This window comes from Rhineura floridana, chromosome 19 (assembly GCF_030035675.1).
Source record: "Rhineura floridana isolate rRhiFlo1 chromosome 19, rRhiFlo1.hap2, whole genome shotgun sequence".
NCBI lineage: Eukaryota > Metazoa > Chordata > Lepidosauria > Squamata > Rhineuridae > Rhineura > Rhineura floridana.
Window position 1 is genome coordinate 17,485,210 of NC_084498.1, and position 24,319 is coordinate 17,509,528.

General features: G+C 42.1%; 1 protein-coding gene across 27 annotated transcripts in view; it reads left to right on the top strand.

Moving 5' to 3' along the window:
- The window catches only part of FBRSL1 (fibrosin like 1), a 999,197-nt gene that overhangs the window by 941,955 nt on the left and 32,923 nt on the right, over positions 1-24,319 (top strand). For 20 of the 27 annotated variants that reach the window (XM_061603171.1, XM_061603169.1, XM_061603170.1 and 17 more), the window contains 4 exons: positions 9,723-10,119; positions 11,258-11,511; positions 18,757-18,983; positions 22,180-22,230. In XM_061603171.1, the coding sequence (XP_061459155.1) occupies positions 9,723-10,119; positions 11,258-11,511; positions 18,757-18,983; positions 22,180-22,230 (929 nt within the window). Of the gene's footprint in view, positions 1-9,722; positions 10,120-11,257; positions 11,512-18,490; positions 18,652-18,756; positions 18,984-22,179; positions 22,231-24,319 lie in introns of all 27 variants that reach the window. The other 7 variants (XM_061603158.1, XM_061603159.1, XM_061603180.1 and 4 more) reach the window with 3 other exon arrangements.

The following is a 24,319-nucleotide window of genomic DNA, read 5'->3' on the forward strand; positions in this document are numbered from 1 at the left end:
AGAGATGGCACCTGCCTAAATTGTTTTTAAAAGATGTGTTTTTAAATTTGTATATTTGTTTTTAATGTTTTTAGTTATTGTAAACCGCTCAGACAGCTTTGGCTATGGGGCAGTATATAAATACAATAAATAAATATATGGTGCATGTATATGACACTATGGCAGTGAGCACACTAGTCACCTACAGCGAAGTGTTTCCATTGGCCACACCTGGAGGGGGAATGGGTTGATCTGCTGATCAGTTGTGAAATCTCTTCGAAGCAATTTTTTTAAAAATGCACCCAAGTTGATCCCACCAGGTTTTACAGTTAAGAGGGGCTGGGTTTGACTAGCATCATATGCCCCCATTTTCAGAAAAGAGAGGTGGAGACACACTAGAACCAGCAGAACAGTGTGTGTGTCTTTATCCTATCTTAGGAGATATTCCTGCCATCTGTAGATTTTATAAAACATTACATTAAAAACAATTAACTTTTTTAAAAAGGGAGGGGGATTGCTTGGGCCAGAGATCCTTTTAGTCAATTTGAAAGGGTTTTAGGTTATCTAATAAACCTAAACCTTAGAAGTGTTCTAATTGATTTACCAATTAGTGGAGTAAATGTTACAGCCCTAATTTAAAAGCTTTGTGTGTTTTTACAGAAGCCACGTGTTCCTGCATAATTTCATTTTAAGTGGGTAGGGTAATTTTCAAATACAGTATTTTGAAGCATGCGGGCCCAGGATCCTAATTCACTTAGGTGATTTTGAAAGCTGTTTGAAAACCAGTAAGGGGTACTGGCTAGAGTGTTGAAAAACTCAAAATTTGAATTGTTCTCCACCATTAAGCTCCCTGGGTGGCCTTGGACCAATCACACACTCTCATTCTAACCCACCTTAGAGGGTAGTTTTCAGGCTGAAATACCGCTTTGAGCTCTGGGGAGGAAGGACAGGATACAGATGTAATAGAGAAAAACTGTAGCCGCTTTCGAATTACAAAACACTGTGCAGAAGTCTTGAAATTACACTTTTTCAAAAGCTGGGTGCCTCCAAAGAGGAAGGAAATGGTGTACTTGGAAGCAGATTCCAAGCCTCCAGCTCTTTGCCACAGTTTCTTTCCTCAAGAAGCTTGAAGGCTTGTTACAGCCCCAGCGTACACCAATCTAGCAGGTTAAATGACTTGGGCAACACAGTTTATTAAAACTGGCAAGTGCTCGCTCCAGTTCTTTTCCTGATAGTCAAGGCTGTCGGAGAGAATAATTGACAGTGGCAGCTGTTCTGAGGGTGTTTTAGATTGTTGCAAGACGATTTGACTTGACAGACAGCTCTGTGCAAACGAACTGGAGTGAGAGATGCTGGATCCGAGTCGGGTTGCAGAAGGAGCTTCCTGTTGAAAGAGAGCAAGCAAGAAAAAAATTTTTTGCTAAAGGCTGGCTAACTTTGGATTTGGTGATGCTGGGAAGTGAAGAGCTCCCTTTCCCCCAAATTCATTTCAGTGGTTTGGTTTTCAAGATGCTGAATGTTGTTTGATACCTCAATGATTGTGAAGTACATGTATACATATGACCCAACTGCCCTTATTTACCAGGAACAATCCCTGTTTTCTTACCTATTCTGATAAACCCTGTCTTTGAGGGACGGCTTGTAAAAATGTTTAGCATGAGTTGTTAACGTTGTCCTTCTTCAGGGTTCAGCTCCCTCCACAGACTCTCTAAAAGTTAAGAAGTGAATTTTACATGCTGCAGCTTCTGAGGTATATTTTAAATCATTGATAAAAATGAAAAAAAAAGCACACATCTTCTCTTCAGGTTTTTTAAAGCCTTTGACAGACAAGCTATCAAGGAAGTTAAAGCCATCAGTGGCTACTAGCCCTGGTGGCTATGTTCTCCCTCCACTGTCAGAGGCAGTATACTTCTGAATATCAGCTGCTAGAAACTGCAGGAGGGGAGAGTGCAGCAGAATCTGGGATTGCATACAAGGAATGGCTGAGAATGGAACCACAACTGCAAGGGCAAGTTTGGCCTCCCTTGGGGGAAGCTTGTCTCATGATTATGTATTCACTTGCAACTGCTGTTCAAGCGTGCAATGTTTATAGAAAGCTGACTTATACTGAGTCAGATCATGGGTCCATTGAGCTCAGTATTGTGTATGCTGGCTGGCAGGAGCTCTCCAGGATTTCAGGGAGGAGTCTCTCCCAGCCCTACCTAGAGATGCTAAGGATTGAACCTGGGACCTTCTGCATGCAAAGCACATGCTCTACCACTGAGCTACAGCCCTTCGCCTTGACTACCAGTTGTCATGTCGACATGCTGTGAACCAGCCGTTCACATTCAGAGTAAATTTTTCAATCCCCATCTGGAAGATTTACATGGAACTGAGTCACCTAAAAAGTTCTGATGGGTGGGTTTGCTTGCTGAGTTTGGCATGGCTCACTTGCTTTATAGTTTTATTAATGTATCCCCTAATCATTTGTCTTCAGCCAGCAGACCGAGATGCAAACGTCAGGATCTAACACTGATTTAGGATGGGACTCCTCAATGTTTAGGTTGGCTCTTTTTTTGAAGACAAGCTGAGACCAGAGTTGATTTATCCTTAATAGACAGAAGAGGAAATTATGGCAGCTGATGCCTTTGGATGACTTCTAGACCAAAATAAACAAGTAATGGAAGGAAGCAGCAAAGTATAGCAAGGGGGACAACCACAATTTCAGAATCGACTTGAAGGCAGTCCATTTCCATTTCCATAGAGAAAAGACAGCACATGTGAAAAAGGCACAACGTTTCCTTTTATCAACAAACGAAGAAAAGATTTGATCCTTTACAGTCATGACTTTCTATGCTCAGATGAGCAGATTGTGAAAAACTACGAGGAGTATCTATCTCCAAGTGAGTGGGAGAGATGGGGCAGCAGGTTCTGGAAATGATTTTGCCCAGAGTGCTGTTTGTATAACTCAGCAACTGATTACCGGAGTCCTCAAAGAGTGGCCTTTGCAGACTTTAATCTCTTGCACTTGAGCAACACTTAATCAGCTTTAAAGCAAATTCCTCTAACAGAACAGGTTTAATTTGTGTCAGGATCTTTTTGGGAAGGGGTATGGTATTTAGTCTGCTGGTGTGTATGCACTCACATGTCGGCGCACGTCAATTAAGTGTGGCAGGAGGGTATGGCAGGGGAAGACCTGCGCTTCCCCCCCCCCTTTGTAGCCAATTTTAAATACCCAAGTTGATATCTCATCAGCTGCCCTCAGCAGTTTTCCTTTAGACTTGAAGAATTTGCTCTCTGCTGAGAAGTCAGCATAATAGGCTAGGCAGCGTCCCTTCCTCCCTCACAAATCTGTGGAATCTTAAATCGGAATTACTGCATGTCCTTGAAAGTGATACCATAATCCGCTTTGTGCACTTTTAAGTTAGGATAATAGTTTTTGTTCATTATTTCTCTTCAGACAAGTCAAGCCGAGGATCTTGACTTGAGGGCACTTTGCAAAAGCATAAGGCCTATGCCGAGCTAGATAAACCAATGGCCTGACTTAGTATAAGGCAGCTTCCTATATTCAGACACAATTGCAAAAGGAGGCACAAGCTCCTCTTACGCTCGTTGCTGCCCCTGTGTATGCACACTTCATTCGGTCAAGGCATAGATAGGCAGCAAGCCTGATCAAATGGGGCTGGTAGATGTTTGTTTATTTTTATTGTACCTCTTCATTAAAGGAGCTCAGAGCGCCTTGCGTGTGATTCCCAAGCACTGTGCCACACAAGCAATTTACATGACAGCTGCTTGGCTTCAGCCACAGAGCTGCATCCCGTATGAACCTCCCTAGCAGCTGAAATGTTCAATAGAGACCCTTCCCTAGGTGCCCTAACCTGTGGAGATTAAACAGGCGTCAACCAGGGATATGGCATTTTCTGTGATAGCACTCTGTTTGTGTAACTCCCTCGAAATTGCAATCCCTTGGTAGGGATTGAGGAGGAGTCTGTCTTAAATGGATTTATTAATGGAATTTGGCAGCTCCAACTCAATTGAGCATTGCACATATTGGACTGCCTCTTGCATTGACTTGTGCATTGTCTGGTTTGCTTGTTTTTAAAGAAGCCTAATTATATTATATGCAAACTATATGCAAAAAATACATACATTATACTATAAAGCCTGTAAGAGTCAAGACCCATATGGTACTATACTTCTGCAGTATTTTTATAGTTATATATGCATTGTTGTATCTGTTTATGTGCTAGCTACTTTAGGAAACCTGGAGTCACATGTATATGCATATAAGATAGATAGATAGATAGATAGATAGATAGATAGATAGATAGATAGATAGATAGATAGATAGATAGATAGATAGATAGATAGATAGACAGATAGACAGACAGATAGATAGATAGATAGATAGATAGATAGATAGATAGATAGATAGATAGATAGATAGATAGATAGATAGATAGATAGATAGACAGATAGATAGACAGATAGATAGACAGATAGATAGACAAACAGATAGACAGACAGACAGACAGACAGACAGATAGACAGACAGATAGACAGACAGACAGACAGACAGACAGATAGATAGACAGATAGATAGACAGATAGATAGATAGATAGACAGATAGATATTCTAATAATGCATATAATATCAGAAAACTGTTCCTATTTTCAGTGGAATCGGTTAAAAAATAACTCTCTTACTGAGATCTAGCCACAAAAAAAATTGTGTTAATATGCTTGACAATGAGTTGTTTTTTTTATTCTTTCCCCTGGTGCCTTCTCTGTCTTTTTTTGGGCCAGGCAAAGTCTGTCCTGTTCACCAGGGCTTTTGGTTGCCTTTCCTCCCTACAGCAATCTTGTCTGCTCAGTTGCAGACAACTTATTTATACGCTGCCTTTTTATGCATTATCATGTTTATGCAGCCACATGCTTTCATTTTACCTGCCACTTTATTTTTTATTATTATTCTGGCGTGGTGTTGTTTTTTCTGAACAGCTGTAAAGCTGCCAAGAGTGTCATTTATGATTAAAAGGGCAGCTTAATAAATGTGCCTTCCTGTTGTTTCCTGGGATCTTGATGGCCCATGCATGCTCAGCTCCTATAACTTTGAATGGGAAAATTATTTTGTCTTCCATATAGTGAACACTCTAGCTCAGTGAAATATCGACTCTCCCCTTATACGCCCATTCAATCACTGCACTCTGCTGGGGAGGGCCTCCCACAGATTCCATCTTCTCAGGACGTCCGTTCCATACAATATGAGAATTGGGCCTTTACTGTCACGGCACCTACCCTTTGGAATTCCCTCCTGTTAAATATTAGACAGGTGCTGTCTTTTCAGCATCTACTGAAGACCATCCTTTTCCAACTAGCCTTTTAAGTACAGCTTTCCCAGTCTGCATCTGCACTGGAATTGTTTTTATATATTTTAATTGTTTTACCATTTGTGCGTTGTCACCCTGGACTCCTTTGAGAGGAAGGTCAGGATATAAATTTATCTACTTAATAATTGGATACCTAGATGGAATCTGCTCTGTGGGGCTGTCTCCCTCACTGTGCTTCTACCACTCATCCCTCCACCCTACCATTTTATGGCTTGGTTCCTGGCCTCCATATCATCTCCAACTTTCATATTCCATGATGGTGTCTTTACCTTAGGAGTGCTGCTGAGATTTCAGCCTTCTCCAGGAAACAGAGGAAAGCACATCCTATAAATCATGATAGCTGGGTATCCATATCAAGGCTAGCACCCAATACATATGACCCATTCATGCAGTGGATGAGATGGCCTTGTATGCCATTGTTCTCCCACTTGTAGAATAAAGATTATAGCCCTTCCCTGCTTTGTGGGAGTGTCACAAGGACAAATGCATTAACAGTTTTAAAATGTTTAGATAATGCAAAGAGGCAGGATCACGTAAGACTGTGTGATGGATACTTCGAGGGCTGATATACAGAGTGAGATAATGTTATGCCTTTTATTAAGGAACATTTTGTCCTTCCATTGGCTACCTTCTATGTTTCAATTTACCCTAATATATACATCTTGACAGTGTATTTCTTGATCAAGAACATTCTGGGAATCTGGTTAGAAAACAAGCAAACTCAGCATGCTGAAAAAAGAGACAGTGTTGTGTCTGGTTGCGAGGGCGGGGAATGGGAAATGGCTGATGTGATCTAGCCTTCAGTGTGGCTCAGCTGAGACACAAATCACTTTAAATGCCAGATACTCTGTGAAGAAAGGAGCTAAGCTGACGTGAGTTCAGCTTTAATTAAGGTTGAAATATTGAAGCTGACTGTTGAGTCTCAGGCAAATTGGCTCAGCCTGTTATCATCAGGCATGAAAATTAACTACTCTAGAACTTGGTAAAAATAAACACTTTTCTGTCATTGAAATGTTCCAGCATAGGGTGGTGAATCTCATGGTTGTTTATTCATAAGGGCAAAAGTCAATGTCTGATGCAGTGTTCGTTGCAAGTGGTCTGCTGTGAGACACACCCCCCCAAGCAATTTTCAAGTGGCCTAAGGCGCAAAGTTTGAGAACTGCTGGTGTAGATGATTCTAAGCTAGATGGACCAATGTTCTGACTCAGTGTAAGGCTGTTTCCTATGCATTAGGATTGGTGGTGCTTATTGATTCATGAAGCAACATCCTCAGAGGCCCACTCTTCTTTATTGTAATTTTACTTCTCCCAGGACTGTGTCACATCAGTGAAAATAGCTCATCAGTTTTCCATGTAAAATGTCTATGTTGATTCCTTTATAACAGCTGAGGGGAACCTTTAGCCCTACAGATGTTACTGAACTATAACTCCCATCAGCCCCAACAATCATGCCCAGTGGCCAGGGATGAAGGGAGTTGTAGTTCAGCAACATCTGGAAGGCCAAAGGTTCCCTATCCCTGATTTATAGTGAGTCTTTACTGATAGTCTCAATGGGTTTGTACAGTGGTGTAAGCCGCTTTTGAATCACATTCAACCTCCATCTGCAATTTCAAGTGGAGCGGTTTAGCTGCAAATAGTCAGAGAACACCAGCAACAGGAGGTGACAGTAAGATATTAGAGGGGCTTGGCTGCATGTGAATGGCCCCCACAAAGTTGAAGCAGCCTGATATCTGTGGGTTCAGGGTGCAGGATTTCACCCTTCGCAAATGTCAGCAATAAGTATAATAAAAGATAAATGCTTTTTTAACGCTTCCCAAGAGATTACGTTACTGGTAGTTTCAAGGGATCTTCTATTACAGCTGTTGGAATGCTGTCGTAGTCCCCAAAGTATTAGAGATTACTAAAGCTATATTGGTGTTCATGTCTACTCTTCATGTACAGCATCACTCTCAAACCATCCAAATATGCGCCACTGAACTCTTAATAATTTGATATCAGTTTTAGCCTCCATACTCTTTGGTCAATTTTTGTTTTTCCTCAGGTGGGAAAGTTTACCCTTTCCCAGTTCAGACAGGTCAGGGCTCACATAAACTGAATGCTAGACCATACCAAATACATTATTGCTGCATGTATAAAAGTAATAAGAATGGTTCTTGCCTTGCCTTCTCCATGACATGCCAGTTTTGTATGGAGGAAGGATGCTGTGATTCAACAAAAATCTCATCTTTAAGGGAGGAACGTTCTATCATTCTATCAACAAGGAATGAACACAAGGCCTCACAAGACCTTCTCTCGGTCCCACTGGTGAAAACAGCTAGGCTGGTGCGGACCAGAGAGAGGGCCTTTTCGGTCGTGGCCCCCACCCTCTGGAACTTGCTTCCTTTTGACCTTCGACATGCCTCCTCCCTGATGGCTTTTCGTCGAGCCTTAAAGACCTTGTTATTCAGGCAGGCCTACGGGATTTCTGGGGTGGGTTAGGCTATTATGTTGTATTACTAACGGGTGGTTTAGATGTATTGTTGTTTAATATGGTGACTGTTGTATGAATATGTTTTAAATTGTATTTTATATTGTGTAAGTTGCCCAGAGTGTCTGTTAAGTCAGACAGATGGGCGACTAACAAATAAAATTTTATTATTTTATTATTATTTTATTATTATTATTATATCTTGTCCATTTCAGTTTCTCTCAGTTTCTCATTTTTCAGATCTTAAATTCAGTTCCCCCATTTCCACATCAGCCTGCCCTCCAGCCGTAAAGAAATAGCTTTAAGTCCATATGAAAAATTTGTAAGCATTTTTGCCTGCTTTCCCTCGTATACACATTTTAAATATTTTTTAAATTGAAGAACTGCATCACAAAATTTGAGGAGTGCAGATTTGAAGGATAGCTGTATTTCAGTACATGTATTGATTCCGGTCGTGCAGATTAGGAAGGTTCATGTTAAACTGCAAACGAAACAAATTTCTTCCCCATTCTTAAGTGGAGCTGCTTAAGTGGTCCCAGCAAGAACCAGGCACAATCTCATTCATCCCCACCGCAGATTTAAGGGGTGGCTCTTTACATTTACATTTTACACATGGGAAACCAAGACTGAAGAGAGTGAATACTCCACAGCACCCAACATGTCCTTGGCTAATATGGGAGTCCAATTAAGGTCCAGTCCTTGGTTCACTGAGGAAGTTTAGCTCATTGGGCTCTTAGCTCAATACATTATGTCAAGAAAACCTTTGCTGGAAGAATGTACTTATGAAGCTGGTAGTTTTTTGTTACCATGCTATGAAGGGTTGATATATTACATACAGATTCTTTTTCAAAATACAGCATTTGAAGGCCCAACAAAACAAAAAATGTCCTTGGCACTGTCTATATTTATCATCTAAGCCAGAACTGTATGTTTAAATAAAATGCATTTTATCAGTGGAGGTAAAATTCCAAGGTAAATATGAGCAATATCAACACTGACACACTATATAATGTTAACCAGGCATTCTTGATAGCACGATGTGTATACTACATTTTGTAATATGTGCCTGCAAAGTGATCCACTTCCATGCAGCTCTTGTCTAGTGCTGCCACTGAATTCTACCTAAAATGGAATTTGGTGGTAGATCTGGAGAGGCAGGAATCTTCCAACTGAAATCTGTAGTAGAAGGAGGAGCTGTACAGTTTTATAATGTCTATTTTTAATTTTAAACATACAACAAAACATACAAATGCTAACAATTAGACCTTATAAAAAATTTAAGGGAAAAAAGTAACCATGAAACAGGGGACTCAAAGTAGTATCAATCATCAAAATTATCACCTAGATCTGTAAGTGTTTAGCAAAATCAGTATTCCTGCTGTATCACACTGAACAATTCTTGTCTTATATTTTCAAACGGATTTGTTCCATTCCAGTATCTAAGAAAGGGATACAAATTCTCCAATGAATCGCTTATTATTTTATCCATCACATATTCTTTTATAGTAAGTCAATTTATACATCAATTTTGCCATCCTTGTACCGAAGGAAGAGTTTGTTTGTTTCCAGTTGCTTAGAACTACTTGAACCTAAGGGATGCAGCAGCTTGGGGAAGGGTCCCCAGCTCAAACGGAGAGAAATTTGAGCTAGCTTCCTATTATAATACCTCAACTTAACTTGAAAGGGCAACAAGGGATGCTGCGATTGAATAAAAATCTCCATGTCAAGAGAAATACAGCCAAGTAAATCAAATATTGCATGCCCAAGCCCCTGAGGTGGTGTTGGCTACTAGTCAATAAGCTTTTGAATCCTTTTCACCTCCCATGTGTCTTAGCCTGCCAAGAACCATCAAGTGCATCATCAGGATATTTTGCCACATAACTTTTGCCTTGTTCCTTGTTCTTGAAGGTCCAGCCTTGAATGACAAGGCCGAAGCGAAAGCAGGGAGCATCCCCAAGGTGTCCGGGCTGGAGCGCAGCCAGGAACTGAGCACTGACGTGCCCTTTGTGCTGCCAATCCACAGCCCCCCACCAAACACTGTTGTAGTGACCTCCACCTCCTCTGCACCGACGTCGAGTGCTCGGACAAGCCCACTGTTAAAAAAAGAGCCATTGATCTCAGCACCAGCACCACCGAGACTCACCCCTCAGCCACAGCCTCGGCCTCAGTCGCAGCCTCAACCTCGGCCTCAGTCGCAGCCTCAGCTGCTGCCCGAGATTCGGACGCAACCTCCAAGCCACATCCCCCCTCCTCTCAGCTACCCAGTGCATCACCAGGTGGCCCACAACGGACTCAATAATATCAGGTGGGTAGACCATGTTCATTTCGTGCTCTGATCTCTGTAATCCTCTAGTGCAGGTATGGGGAAATTTTGTCCCTCCGTGTGTTGCTGAACTACAACTCTCATCTTCCCTGGCCATTGGCCATGCTTGCTGGGGCTGATGGGAGCTGCAGTTCAGCAACATCTAGAGGGCCAAAGATTCCCCATATCATCACCACCCTTTGGCTTTCCTCAAAAACTGAATTTTGTGAACATTCCTCTTGAATACTCGGAAAATCTCAAGGGTTTTTCATGAGCATTTAGATGATTTTTCCTCTACTTGCTTCACAAGCACCCCCCCAAAAAAAATTTATAAAAAATCCTTAACTCTTGCATCCAGCAGGGGCAGAGGGAACTACAAATCTCATCCCACACAGATCTATTTAACTATACCATTTTCGACACATCAGTTAGGCTCTGAAGTTGAAAAAGCAGCAGCAGCAGCCCCAGATAGTTGTGCTGAGGATTAATTCCCATTTTGTTCATGCTTGCAGGTATCTCTTTCAGAATGAGGAAATAAGGAAGGGTTTGCAGTAGGCTTGGGTGAGGACACTTAGGCCATTATGGCTGAAAGGTGTATGAGGAAATACTGGGGGTGGGCAGGATTAACGTCAGACATGTTGAAGAGGGAGAAGCCCAGGCGACAGCTTCTGTGAACATAAAATTGAATGTCACTTGGGGATTGCTATCCTAGCTCATTGGGATCTCTGCTGGACAGACGCCCCAAAAGAGCTTTGACAAGAGTTTTCTGCTGTGATGGAAAGCTTAACATTGAAATTCCCCATCCAACAAAAGCTATACATAGACACCAAGCATACTTTCCTAGACTTTAGATTATTGCCAAATTCTACATACAGAGGACTCACGCTTGGATTTTGGCTGCCATATAGAAAAAGCTACTGATTCAGAGTAGGCAACAGCCATTTTTGACCATCTCTATGTGCCCCTAAACTACCTGCAAAGTTGTGTCTGTTGTCTCTGAAAGAGGATAAATTCATAAAATTCTCATAGTAGCTGCCTTGACTATGAGGCTTGTACAAATGCTGTAGGTTTTTTGCAGTTCTGCTCCCTTTCTAATGACACTTTCTCTTCCCCCCACCCTACATTTTTTTTATTTCCACAGCAGAAGCAGCAGTGCCAGTAGCACAACAAGTATTAGCCTCCCCAAACACCTCCCCATCTCTCCCCAGATCCCTCCCCATCATTCCTCTGGCCCAGCTTTACCCCTCTCCATCTCTAACCTTGCTGCCTCGCATTTCCCTCTCCGATCTCAGTCCCAACACCAGCACCATCCGGCCATGTTTGCCACCCCTCCTACGCTGCCACCTCCTCCAGCATTGCCCACCAACAGCCTTGTGATCCCAGGTCACCCCGCAGGTAGGTGTCTGTACCATCCCCCTCTGGGTTTTAACTGAGATTGGTTTCCCCTGGTTCATGCATCGTAAAACCCATCAGCCTGTGCATGTAGATAAGGAGAGACAAAAAAACAAAACAAAACCATCTGCTCTGGTGGTCATTCAGAAAAGCAGTAAGGAACAATTACTGTAACTGGTAAGAGATGGTGAGCCAGACCTGGCATAATATTTGCTCGCTGTGTTCCCCATGCCCCCATGAACTGGAGAATGTTCCCTCCGGAGAATGATGTGAGCTCAAGCTGAAGTCATCCTCTAAATCAGGGGTAACCAGCATGGTGCCCTCCTGATGTTTTAAGCTTAGACTCCCATAATTCCTGACCATTGGCTGTGTTGGCTAGGGCTGATGGGAGTTGTAGTCCACCACATCTGGAGGGTATCACATTTGTTAGCCCTATTCTAAATATTATTACAGAGGGCCAAAAGGAAATTAACAACATTAAGCCTTCCAAATAGAAGTGTTTTATCTTTCTATTGACATTTTAAAGTGTGTGTGTGAGAGAGAGAGAGAGAGAAGTTTATATTAGAAGTAGCTCAAAAATGTGGAGGAAAAAATGAAATGAGAAGAGAAAACTGCCTTACACCAAGTCAGTCTAGTTGTCATCTAGCCCAGGACTGTCTACTCTGACAGGCAGCAACTCTCTAGTGTCTAAGACAGAGAGAGGCTTTTCCTATGACCTGCTACCTGATTCTTTTAACTGGAGATGCCACAAATTGAACATGAGACTTTCTGCATGCAAACATGGTCTCTAATCACTAAGCTGTGTCACTCCCTGAATTTCACATAGATAGCAGGGTACTAAATATTCTATGGGGACACGGAGCTGTTGTTAAAAACTACATTCCTGGGTTGAGCATTCCCCCTCTCCCCTATAGCATGTCATATTACTGATCCCTTATTGTCATGTCATCATGTTTTGCACATCCCTGAGTTGGCTCCATATCATTGGCTGCCAAAATACTCACCATTATGTCATGATGCCATTATGTTAAGTGTTAAAATGTAAGGGGTGCCATTTTTAACAGCAGCCCTGTGCTCCATGTAACATGCCCCCAGGTGTAGGATGCACAATTTTCTTTAGAAGCTTAACCCCTATATATCTTTCTTAATATCTTTTTTGGGGGGGTTGCCCTTTGCATTCTTTTGTTGCTTCATCATCACACAAAAGAGAGCTGCAGTGCTCTTTGTAATACATTTTCAGATGCAGAACAATTTCTTTAAAAACACCCAGTTAAGTAAAGGAGCATTGTCCTATGAGACATTTTTTCCACTAAGGAGGAAGGAAAGAATTTGCACCTGGGTGAACCCTAAAGAATAAGCACAGCTAGACAAGCAATACTCTTCTATTAAAAGACTAAAAACCCAGGATAGTAGACTGCAGATAAACAGATCCCATCTACTGTATATGTGCAATAATGTTCTGTGTCATCTTTTCAGCTGTTGTTCCCCCTCTACATATCAGGACACCGGTTTTTTTTGGAAGAGGCAGGAAAAATGGGGGGGGGGGAGTTTAGCAATCCCACTTGGTTAAGAACACACTGTGTATAGTTTTGTCCTTCCCCTGTAGCTGTTCCTGTGGCAGCTGGAGCTTTCTGTGGTGCTCTTGACCACTGGGGCCCCTTTTGATCTGGCATTTGACTCTCTAACTAACCCAACAGGGATTAGTGGACATACATTTACACCAACAACCCCCTTCTGTTTCCTACAAAATCCAATTAACAAGTGAGAAAGGGGGCAGAAAGATTTCTAGCTGTTGAAAGCAGTGATGTCTTCTATTCTTTTCCTATGTTTCCTATGCTAGAAATCTTTCTGCCCCCTTTCTCATTTGTTAATTGGATTTTGGAATCTAAAAGGGATGGAAAGGGATAAAAAACTGGCCATAAGCCGTTGTCTGAAATTCCAGTGGTGTGACATTGGAATGCATGTCAGGTGACTTATTTGAGCCATAATTTCTTCCCATGTTTAAAGCAAAAGAGGCTTAGAAACAGTGAAATAGAATACAATAGAATGGCAAAAATGGTAGAAATATCAGCCACAGTTTGAAGGTGGATGCAAACCATAGTTTATGTTAACTGAGGTTTGTTGTCATGTCTGAATTCACAAACCTTTGACCCACCACAGTCAGAGCCATGACTCCACCCCAGAGGGCTGCTGTACATCATAGAGACAGAAAATGGACTTATGAAACTGAGTGCTAAGCAGACAGACAGCTGTGAACCATGGTTTACCTGCTATACATCAAGCTCAAGACCACAGTGTGTGGTTATAATACAAACCATGGTTTGGAATGAGTTCTAAATTGAGCCTGTGTCATGCAGCTGGGCTAGGCCATAGCCACAGGAGTGATGTGGGTGGACAGTTCTCCTGAATAACATTTGTTCCCCTTGAAGGAACAGGATTGTACCTTGAGGGTACTTGAATCATCTTAGTCACTTAAAGTCCAAGTAGCTTTTGTCGCTAGGGGTGCCTGTTCCCAGCTATAGCTGGTTCACCAGCTACACCCATTCACAGAGATAGCCTAGCTGCAGTTACCCATGATCTGGTAACATCAGTTTTGAACTACAGTAGGGCCCCACTCATATGGCAGGTTAGGTTCCAGATCCCCACCAAAAAGCGAAAACTGCCAAAAAGCGGATCAGCTGTAGTGCGGCGGGTCTGGAACCTAAGCTGCTGATCACACCAGAGGAGGAGAAGATCAGATCTTCCCCTCCTCCAGCACGATCAGCTGGAGTGCAGGAGTCTGACCGCCCCCAAGGAGAAGATCTTCCCCTCCTCCAGTGCGATCAGCTGGAGTGCAAGGAGCTCTAGCCCCCCCTCCAGCTGATCGCCCCACTGGCGCCATATTAACGGAACGCCGAAAAGCGTGGCACCAAGAACCAGGGCCCTGCTGTACTGTAGTGCACTTTGTGTGAGGGTGCCCTCAGAGTCTGGAAACTGCAGCTGGTGCCCCGGTTATTTACATATGCAACTGTGAAACAGTTAAACTGGTTACCTGTTATTTTCCAGGCCTGATTTAAGGTGCTTTTTATGTTGACATTTAAGGCCCTAGGCCCCAAACATCTAAGAGAATGCCATTTCCCTTACTAACATGCCCAAATTTATGTGTCCTGAGACCTTCTGGTGAAGGGCAGATTGGAAATACTATAAAATTAAATAAATAACAATAAATCAACCTAAAAAGTGCTTTCGTGTTCAGGCTAGCAACTTGAGGTACACACTGGATAAGTTGTTGCCTGGAATTCAGCAAGGAAAAGAAACTGTTTCATTGATCAAAATGTCAACACAGCTCCTAATACCAGGCCTGAGCAATCCAGGCATTTCATATTGCGGGCCAATCACAGGTTGAGGGTTGCATACCCCCATTCCCTTGCGTTGATGAAGAAAACTCTGATCTGATATATTCTACAGGGGCTCACTAGGCTAGGTCCCAGCATCAGACCTTGATGTCCCCAGTTCAAACCCTAGACACCTGCTGTACAATCAGAAAGCTGCTAGTTTTGAATCACACATCTGACGTGAATGCAACAGGTCACTTTAAGCATGTTTCTGTCTCTAACACTCAGACCCCATATGCAGTATGAAGAGAATGATACTGATCTGTCCTAGAAAGCTGTTGCAAGGATACAGCAAGCTGGAGAGGTAGAATACATGCTTTCGGTGCATTTGAGCCCAAGTTCGGTCAATAATACCTCCAGTTTAAAGGATCCAGAGCATGTGCTCTATCACTGAAATCTCTGAAGCTGGCATCAGTTCAGCAGGCAATGGGAAAGATCTCTGCCCAGCGCCCTGAAGGAACCACGGCCTACCAGATTAGACAATATTGGACAAGATATACAAATAATCTGATCTGATCTAAGGCAGATTCTAGGTTACTATGTATGTGAAGCCCTTTAAACACTCTAAACCGCTACGTAAATTAAGCATGATAGGTTATGTTCAATGAAGTGCTGCTCAGAGCAGACCCACTGAAATCAACAAACCAAAATTAAGCTAAAATGATGAAACTGAGGTTATCATACTTTGGACACATCATTAGAAGGCATGATTCACTAGAAAAGAGGATAATGCTGGGAAAAACAGAGGGGAGTAGAAAAAGAGGAAGGCCAAACAAGAGATGGATTGATTCCATAAAGGAAGCCACAGACCTGAACTTACAAGATCTGAGCAGGGTGGTTTATAACAAATGCTATTGGAGATCGCTGATTCATAGGGTCGCCATAAGTTGGAATTGACTTGAAGGCACATAACACACACAAGTTAGCCATATCTATTAACTTCAGTTGGGCTAGTCTGACTATCTGCTCAGCGTTTGAATTGGTTTTCACTTCTGCATAATGATGACAAGCCAAAGTTTGATGATGCATACATTATGGCAGTTCTATAAATTAATGGAGATTCCTTGTTGCGACTGCGAGATACTCCCCTTTGTGGCAAAGAGGCTGGCAGCTGTTGAATGCACTGTGCCCCCCCCCTTCCCTGTGTACATCACAGCAACTTCCAGTGGCGCCTGCCTCACTGCATCGCAGCAAGCATGTGCAGATGGAGAAGGAAAGTAGCTCAGTCTGCCATGCTGCATCCCTATTAACAATCTCTGCCTTTTAACTGCTTTTTTGCTGCTGCAGTTGCTGCTTATTGTGCCCCTCCCCCCACTCACTTTTTGTTCTCTTTGCTGATAAAGATGAAGCTGCTTTGTCATGCTGAAGTCTGGAGTCGGCTGCAATCCACCCAGCCAGCTTCAAGTCTTTTAAAGAAACAAGATACTGAGTAACTTTGCAGCTGCCAGTTTTTAAATCCATTCCTCTCCCCCAGCTCCCCCAGGAGAAAAAACAAAGTGGATTATCTTGATTCTCAACAGAAGTATCCAGTGTCTTAAAACAGGCCAAATTTCACTCTTCACTCTCCTATTTGTTTTTATTAAAAGTGCTACGTTATTATTAATAAACACACTCAGGGAAAACCAGTAAACAAGTAAAGTGGTTTATGGCAATGGGGAAGAGTATCTGCCCCCCCTTTTCTTTTTATAGGTTTTTTTAACTGAAAGGTGTTATAAAAATACTGTCAGAAAACAGAGCAAAAGCAATGTATGGGGCACTGAACGCTATCCCTAACCATTGCTTAATATCCCCAAAGTATAGGAAGGGTTCGTTTCCTCTCACCCACCTACCCTTCCTGATCTAATATTTTAAAAAGTTTATACATGTTTGGCCAGACCTGGTCTGTTGTTGTCACATTTAGTTTGGACCTCTTTTTTTCCCTTTAAAGCCAGATTATATTTATTTATAATGATGTCTATGCTGGGATCTTGAGACTGAATCGTGTTTTTCCTTGCTATCCCATCGTAAATTACATTGGTCACTAATTGGGATGGCCTGGCACCAAAAGACTTTGGAACTGGGGACACTTGAAAGAACCTGCTGCCATGCAGGCTGCACAGATGTGCCAGCACCTTCTTTCCTGCATCTGATAGGGTGGAAAGGGATCCAATTGCTGGTTTATATCCAACATTAGAACCACCGGCAACTCAACTAAGTCAACGTCATGTCTTTAAATGTCATTCTTCCAAAGTCCCAATATTTTGGAAGCCACTTGGGTGTGTTACTATCTGTACTATTCCATATTCCCAAAGGTGATGAAGAAAAAAATGTCAAAGATGGCCCTCTAATAATAAGCGGTAGATTTTGTTTTTTACATTGCAATTCACTTTATACTTAAGAGAAGCCATTATTCTCCTTTAAAAAAAAAGGTAAAGGCGTCCCCACACTTGTAGTGCGAGTCGTTTCCGACTCTTAGGGTGACGTCTTGCGACGTTTACTAGGCAGACCATATATATGAGGTGGGATTGCCAGTTCCGTCCCCGGCCTTTCTTTACCTCCCAGCATATGCCGGGTACTCATTTTACCGACCACGGATGGATGGAAGGCTGAGTGGACCTCGACCCCTTTTACCGGAGATTCAACTTCCTGGGTTGTTAAACATCTTTTAAATTTAATTGTGAACAATTAAAACCTAGGCGGTTAACTGACTTTAAATCCTTTGATTCATTGGCATCCTGTGTTATGATCTGGGAGTCATCCAAGTTGCCTATGAATGTATTAGCCAATATAGCTGCCTTCTCACTTGGAGCAGCTTTCCTATGGGATGAGTTGCCAGAGAGCAGAGGCCTGGAGCTACATAGGCCAGAAAGAAAACTAGAGCGAGCTTTTCATATGATCTAGAATTAGTTTCTAGATCAATGATGCAACTTGATTTTCAACCACATGGCTCTGAGGATCATTAAAAACTTTAATCTGGAAGGTTGTTCAAATATTTTTGTTGTTATGGGTTGTATCCCACTAAGTTATACTCAGAGTAGACCCATTGAAATCAATGAACCTAAATTAGTTGTGCCCATTAATTTCAGTGGATCTGCAACTCTGCCCTGAATAGGACTAACATGGGATAAAACCAAATGTGTTTTACTGTAATTATTATAACATTTAAGTTTTTGTAAGCTGTCCTGAGAAAAAAGAAAGACCATAAAGACAAGGCTGTAGGTGTTGTTGTTTTTAAAAGGTCAACATTTGTATTTATGTTTGCTTTTAAACAAATGTATAAGTTTTCCCTAGCCCTTTAATCCACAGCAAAAGAACTACAAGGACTATGCTCACAAGTGACAGTGTCTGAGGGTTTTTTTTCTACTTGGAGATTATAAACATGAAGGGGAAATGTCAGTGTGAAATGCCTCTAAATGTAGATACAGACATGTTGGTGGGGTGGAAAGATGGGGAAAGTTGTTGGGTTCCTCCCCCCCCCGCCCCCAACCTGAAAGTGTCCTTTAAAACAAATAAATCCTATCATCCGTGTTTGTTGGGCTGGGAGAAGGGGATGGGAAGGGACAGTTTGTTGATAACGCCCCAGTATGTTTTCTGCTGTGATGACTCATGGTGTTCTCTCTTGTCTTTAGATACCAGCCTGTTGATATCATTCAACCAACCAATCATGTATTGCCAGCCTCATTCGGGGATTCTGATTGGTACTTTGTCACAGGCATCTCTCTTACCTCCACCAATGAGTCCTCACGTAGAAAACCACCACAGCATGACCTGCAGAAACAGGGAATGCCAGGTGAATATCTTGACTCTTTTACTTCTATGTCTTTGTGAAACTCACAGGCCATTGTACCCTTGTGTCTTTTCCCCTTTCCCCTCTCCCTCTCTCTCCCTCTTCTAGATCACGAGCTACTCAGACAAGAGCTGAATAATCGGTTTTTGGTTCAGAGTTCGGACAGGGCCGGTGCCTTTCTTGGGCCGGTGCCGCTGCTGAGGGCGGAATTCCACCAGCACCAGCACACCCACCAGCACCAACACACCCACCAGCACACATTCACTCCTTTTCCATCCAGCCTGCCCCAGATGCCACCCACTGCACCTCCCCTGGTGCGTACCCCCTCCCAAAATGTGAGGATAAGTAGAAATATCTCTGGCCAAAACAAAACAAAACACCTTTCTTCAAGACAGAAGCTGAAAGTCATTTATTTTCCTTTTCTATTAAGACAAGTGTGGGGAACCTGTGGCCCTCCATATGCTGCTGAACTATAATTTCCATCAACCCTGGCAAGCATAGTCAATGGCCAGAGATGATGGGAGTTGTAGTTCATCCACATCTGGAGGGCCAAAGGTTCCCCACACTTGTGTTAAGATACAGATTCCCATTCTAAAGATATAATTGTTTTAAGTGTGAATCCAGTAGCACTTTTTTCCAAACAAATGTTTAATACAGTGTTAAGTTTTCATGGGTTGCAACCTACTACTTCTTCACAATCGGCCATATCATAATGTTACTTTCCCCCCCAATCTTTTCACCAAGGTCTCTTTCTAGAGAACTGAATTAATGTAATGTAACATGGGATTGCCACACCCATTTTTGCTTTTTTCCCATTTCAGGCAACTGGCATAACAGTGTCTCAGCATATGTGCTGGGATGAGAATACATTTGCATGTATCATGCTTACTGCAACATGGATATTGATCCTTATATCATGCAAGTAAGATGGAGGGGATCTCCCCTAAAGGCACAAACATGCCAATCACTGACAGAAAGGGTGGGGTATACAAATCTACTATACAAATTAGAATTGGGAAGGCAGAAGGGGGCTTTGATGGAAAAAAGTTAGTGCTTTGTTACAGACGAGAGGACAACAGAATGTGACCAGTGGGCATGTTGATTTCTCATTCTGACACCTACTTTGCAATAATAATTTTCCTGCGCTGCTTGCTTTAAATATTTGTGCATTATTATTACCATCCACTGCAGTACCGCCCAGTCATGGCTTTTATGAATGTAACATTTGACAGGGCAATCCAAGACACAATAAATAGGTGCCTGTTTCCAGCATTGACCATGCTGTAAGATTTAACGTTTGCTTATGACATAGGTGAGGGACTTCTTCAGGCATTCAGGTTGTTTTTACAGTTTCCTCCCGGACAGGCCAGCTGGGAGGGTCATGTTGCTTTTGAATAACGCCATCCACCAACGGCAAGAAGCTCTTCCCCCTTTACTCAAGATGTCAGAGCCAGTCATTGGATAGTCCAGTAAGGGCTTGTTGATGGAACAACAGAATTAGAATAGGGTCTAAACCTTGCAGAAAAGCTATATTTTTTTCCTGCCTCCTTGTGTCAGGTTTTACAATGAAACCATTTAGTTGACTCCTTTCCCATTGCTGTTGTAGTAAACTTATCAGTGTTGTAAATTCTTCAAAGAGCCTTTTTCACACAAGGCAATACTTATTTTTGGTTCACTGCATAAAGCAGGATTCAACCTTCCCCCCCCCGCCATTTTATAGCAAATGAGCCAATGTTCCAAAATAGCATTTTGTGGCAAACTCATGGGAAATGACATTTCTTCTTTTTCTTTCCCAGTGGTGTTGATGGCGTGAGGACATGGTTCCCTTCTAATCCGCTTAACTGCAGAACAATGGGAGCCATTTCTGGGGAGGGCCCCATGTCCACCACAGGTGTTTAAGCACCGTGCAAATACCTTCCTGCCTCCCCCCTCCTCTCTTGCATAAAGCAATCTCAGAACTTTTCCTTGAAGGCCTGGCATGTTGTTTAAGAATCCTGATACCTGAGCTTGCTAGAAAAGAAAGCTCCCTTCCTGCCCACCCACACCCTTCTGATGTCAGGGACTATAGTGTAAACTGCTTTGCCGCACCCTCTTTTGTTGTGCTTGAGCTCCTATCTTCTTATATTCCGCTAAATGGGTTTATTAATCCTAATGCCAGAGCGGGTGGCATTGAAACTGCCAGCTGCATGTGTTTTAGTAATTTATAGTATTTACACTGGAGGGTACATGACTCCGGTAATAACTGTAATTAACACAATTGCAAATCTGCTCTCCTGTATGGAGGAGAGTGTACAACAACAGCTGGCTTCTGAACGAGTGGCATTTCAAAGGGGTCATTTCTCACCGTTCCACGCCTTCCCCCGATACATCTCCCTATTGCTTAAGGCTGGAATGTGTACATTCTTCAAAGGGCATAGCAAGATTACTGATGGGGGCACAGGTCAAATGCACAGTGCTCTGAAATATATTGCAAGGGGATGAAATGCCAGGACAGAGAACATTGGGGCAGGCTTATGGTGGATGGATCTATATAGCAATCTTGCCTGGTCTTTGTTAATCCTTTTTTCAAAGAGTTGGCAGAGCTAAATTAGGCATGTATAATTTTTTTTTAAAGTGCGATGAGGAGGAATGTTGGTAACAGATTATTTGAGTTACATAGCATTGAAACCAGAGCAATTTGATGGTTAAACTGTTGGGCCTGGATTAAATTAAAGTGATGGATTCACCAGATGGCTTTGGGGCAAATGCAAACACCTGGACTGTTGACATGGGAATAACAGTGACTTATTCCTCAGGGTTGCCATGAAGCCAAATTACAAAGATTGCTCATGAGAAGCAATATATTTAAGTTTAAATATGAATACCAGCATGATCTGATAGGTCAGGGAATTAAATATTCTGCTACAGCTATACAGTAGGGCCCCGCTTATACGGCGGGTTAGGGACCGGAAATCGCCGTAAAGCGGAACCCATTGACTATAATGGGTTGCATCGCACAAAAATGCCGAAAAACCGCAAAATCGGCTTTAAAACTTGGAATTTCCCCTAATTGAAAGCCGCTGCATCAGCGGAACGCCGGAAAGCGGGGCCCTACTGTACTACAAAATCTAACTTTTAGAAATTATTAATAGCAGGTATGACGAACCTTTAGCCCACCATCCCTGGCCTTTGGCTATGCTTTGCAAGGCCTGATGGGAGTTGTAGTTCATCAGCATCTGGAGGGCCTAAGGTTCCCCATATCTGATTTAGGATGTTGATTGGCTTCTTGAGGAAAGATGTAGATGAAGATAAAGATGTATGCTAGATGTTTGGACTTACTGCTTCACTGTTGCAAATACACAAGTTTAAGAGGTAGTGAGGTTTGGAAAATATCCAAGTGCTCTTTAAAATAAAACACACACACCAAAAAACCCAACGAGCTATACAGTGTCCTGTACACCTGAGAGGATGCTTCATTATGCTTACATTGCATCCCAGTGCTGAAGAAATGTTAAGCTCATTTTTTTTGTCTTGTTTCTCTTTTTTTTCCAGTTCGACAAGTATGCTCCTAAACTTGATAACCCATATTTTCGACATTCCAACGTGAGTGCTTTTGTGGATCTTGGTTTTTAAGTCAAGGTCTTTCTGTGTTTGAACTTGTCCTTTTGTTACATGTGTTTGATGGAACTAAGTCTGTGTGGTTTTTTGTAATGTCTTTAATTTTCCCCCTTATTTTCATTCTTGACATAACAATAAAATTGTAACAATTCCTTTAATTCAATCTGTTTTTCAAATGTTCTGCTCCTAATCAAGTCTTGGTTCCTGTTTTTTTAAGACCTATCTCTTAGCCTAAGATAGGCTCTTAGGCTATCTCTTGTTGTTATATGCCTTCAAGTCGATAACGACTTATGGCAACCCTATGAATCTTTTCTTGGATATATTCATAGGGTTTTTACGGTAAGAGGTATTCCAGAGGTGGTTTACCATTGCCTTTCTCTTATATACACTTGAAAATGGGAAATGGACTGCCTTCAAGTCGATCCCGACTTATGGCGACCCTATGAATAGGGATTGCATGGTAAGCGGTACCCCTCGAACCCAGTGGGATTTGCTTCTGGGCATATAAGATTGCACTGTGAGGTGATAAATCAGCGTCTGAGCTGTACCACTTCTGATTCCAAGCTGGGGCTCACATGAATACTCCTTCATTCAAAAGCATTCCTTGCACATGGAAAAGCTAGCACGTCAAGAAGGCAAGGCAACCCTTCTGCTTGACATCTAGTTTTTTATGTAGAGGAGTTTTGAATCATGTGAGCTGCAAGCCAAAGTAGTACAGCCCAGAGACTGTTCTACCAATGCAATGGGAACTAGGCAAGAGCTTTCTCTCATTTGTATATCTTCCTTCAAATTTAGCGATTCAAGCACAACATAATAATTCAGCTGTAGACTAGCCACTACTAAGTAGAGCTACTCAGTTTTGTCCCATGGTTAGCTAGTGATGCTTTTAACAATACATGCCATATAGAAATATACTTCATTTTTTTTCTAGCCAGTTGTCAGTTTATGTCCATTTTAACTGCTGTTCCCTAGTAAAAATTGTACATTCATTATTGCCCATCTCGTGCATTTTCCATCACTGACTTACTGGACAGAGCTCACCTAGTTCCAATAACTTGTCTTTAAGCTGTTTCATTAGTCAGCCCTTTCTTCTCCAAATTTATTGTAGTTGTTCTGAAATTTTAATACTGTCCTCCAAAGTGTATGCACCTCCCCTTGGTTTTATATAGTCTGCACATTTGATAAATTTGTATGTAAATCTCTAATTACAAGACTGAACAAAAGTGGTCTGTGGACATAATAGGCACTTGTGAAATCCCAGTTGATCACTCTTTCTAAGATGACAGCCATGCATTGTAATTACTTTTTAAGCTTATTCTTTCAGACATTTGTGAATCTATTCCACATAGCCACTGTGTCTAGTCCAGTTCTGATCAGCTACTCAACTAGAATGCCACAAAGAAATATGTCATCAATTTTCATGAAAGTGATAAATTATCAGATTCTTCTTTTAAGATGGGAACTAGCTTGTACCCCAAAATATCCTGCAAGTCTTTAAAAAAGCAAATTTCTCATCTGTAACTACAAAACCACTGGCTCCTACTGGGAGGAAGGGCAGGGTATAAATCTAATACATAATAAAATAAATAAAACCACCCCATTAAGAAAAGGTCCCCCCCAAAAGAAAGGATGCCTACAGCTGTTGCCATGTTAGTGTCAGAGATTATGCAAAAGTAATAATAATAGCATGCCTTTTTTATTGGCTAGTTTTATCACTGTAGAAAGATAGGAGCTTTCAAGCTAAGCAGGATTCTTCAGCCTGTTATCCCAGTATCAAGTGTAGTGTCAAAATTCAAGCCAGTCAGCAACACCCTAGTGGAGCTTGCCTGTTAGTACATTTATTGCCTTCCCTTGCTTTGCTGTTCCTTTTTATCAGTTGCTGCATCAGAAGCAGCATTCTGGGACCGCATACTGTGGAAAATTAAAAGTGTGTGCTGATAATAGTGGACTTCATGGTTGGCAACTGTGGTAATTACCTTGTAACTGGGAGGCAGATAAAGATTAGCAAGTGTGAAAGCAGCCTGCTTGGCATCTTTTAAAGTGGCATGTTTTGCAGGAGGCCTGTAACAGCAGA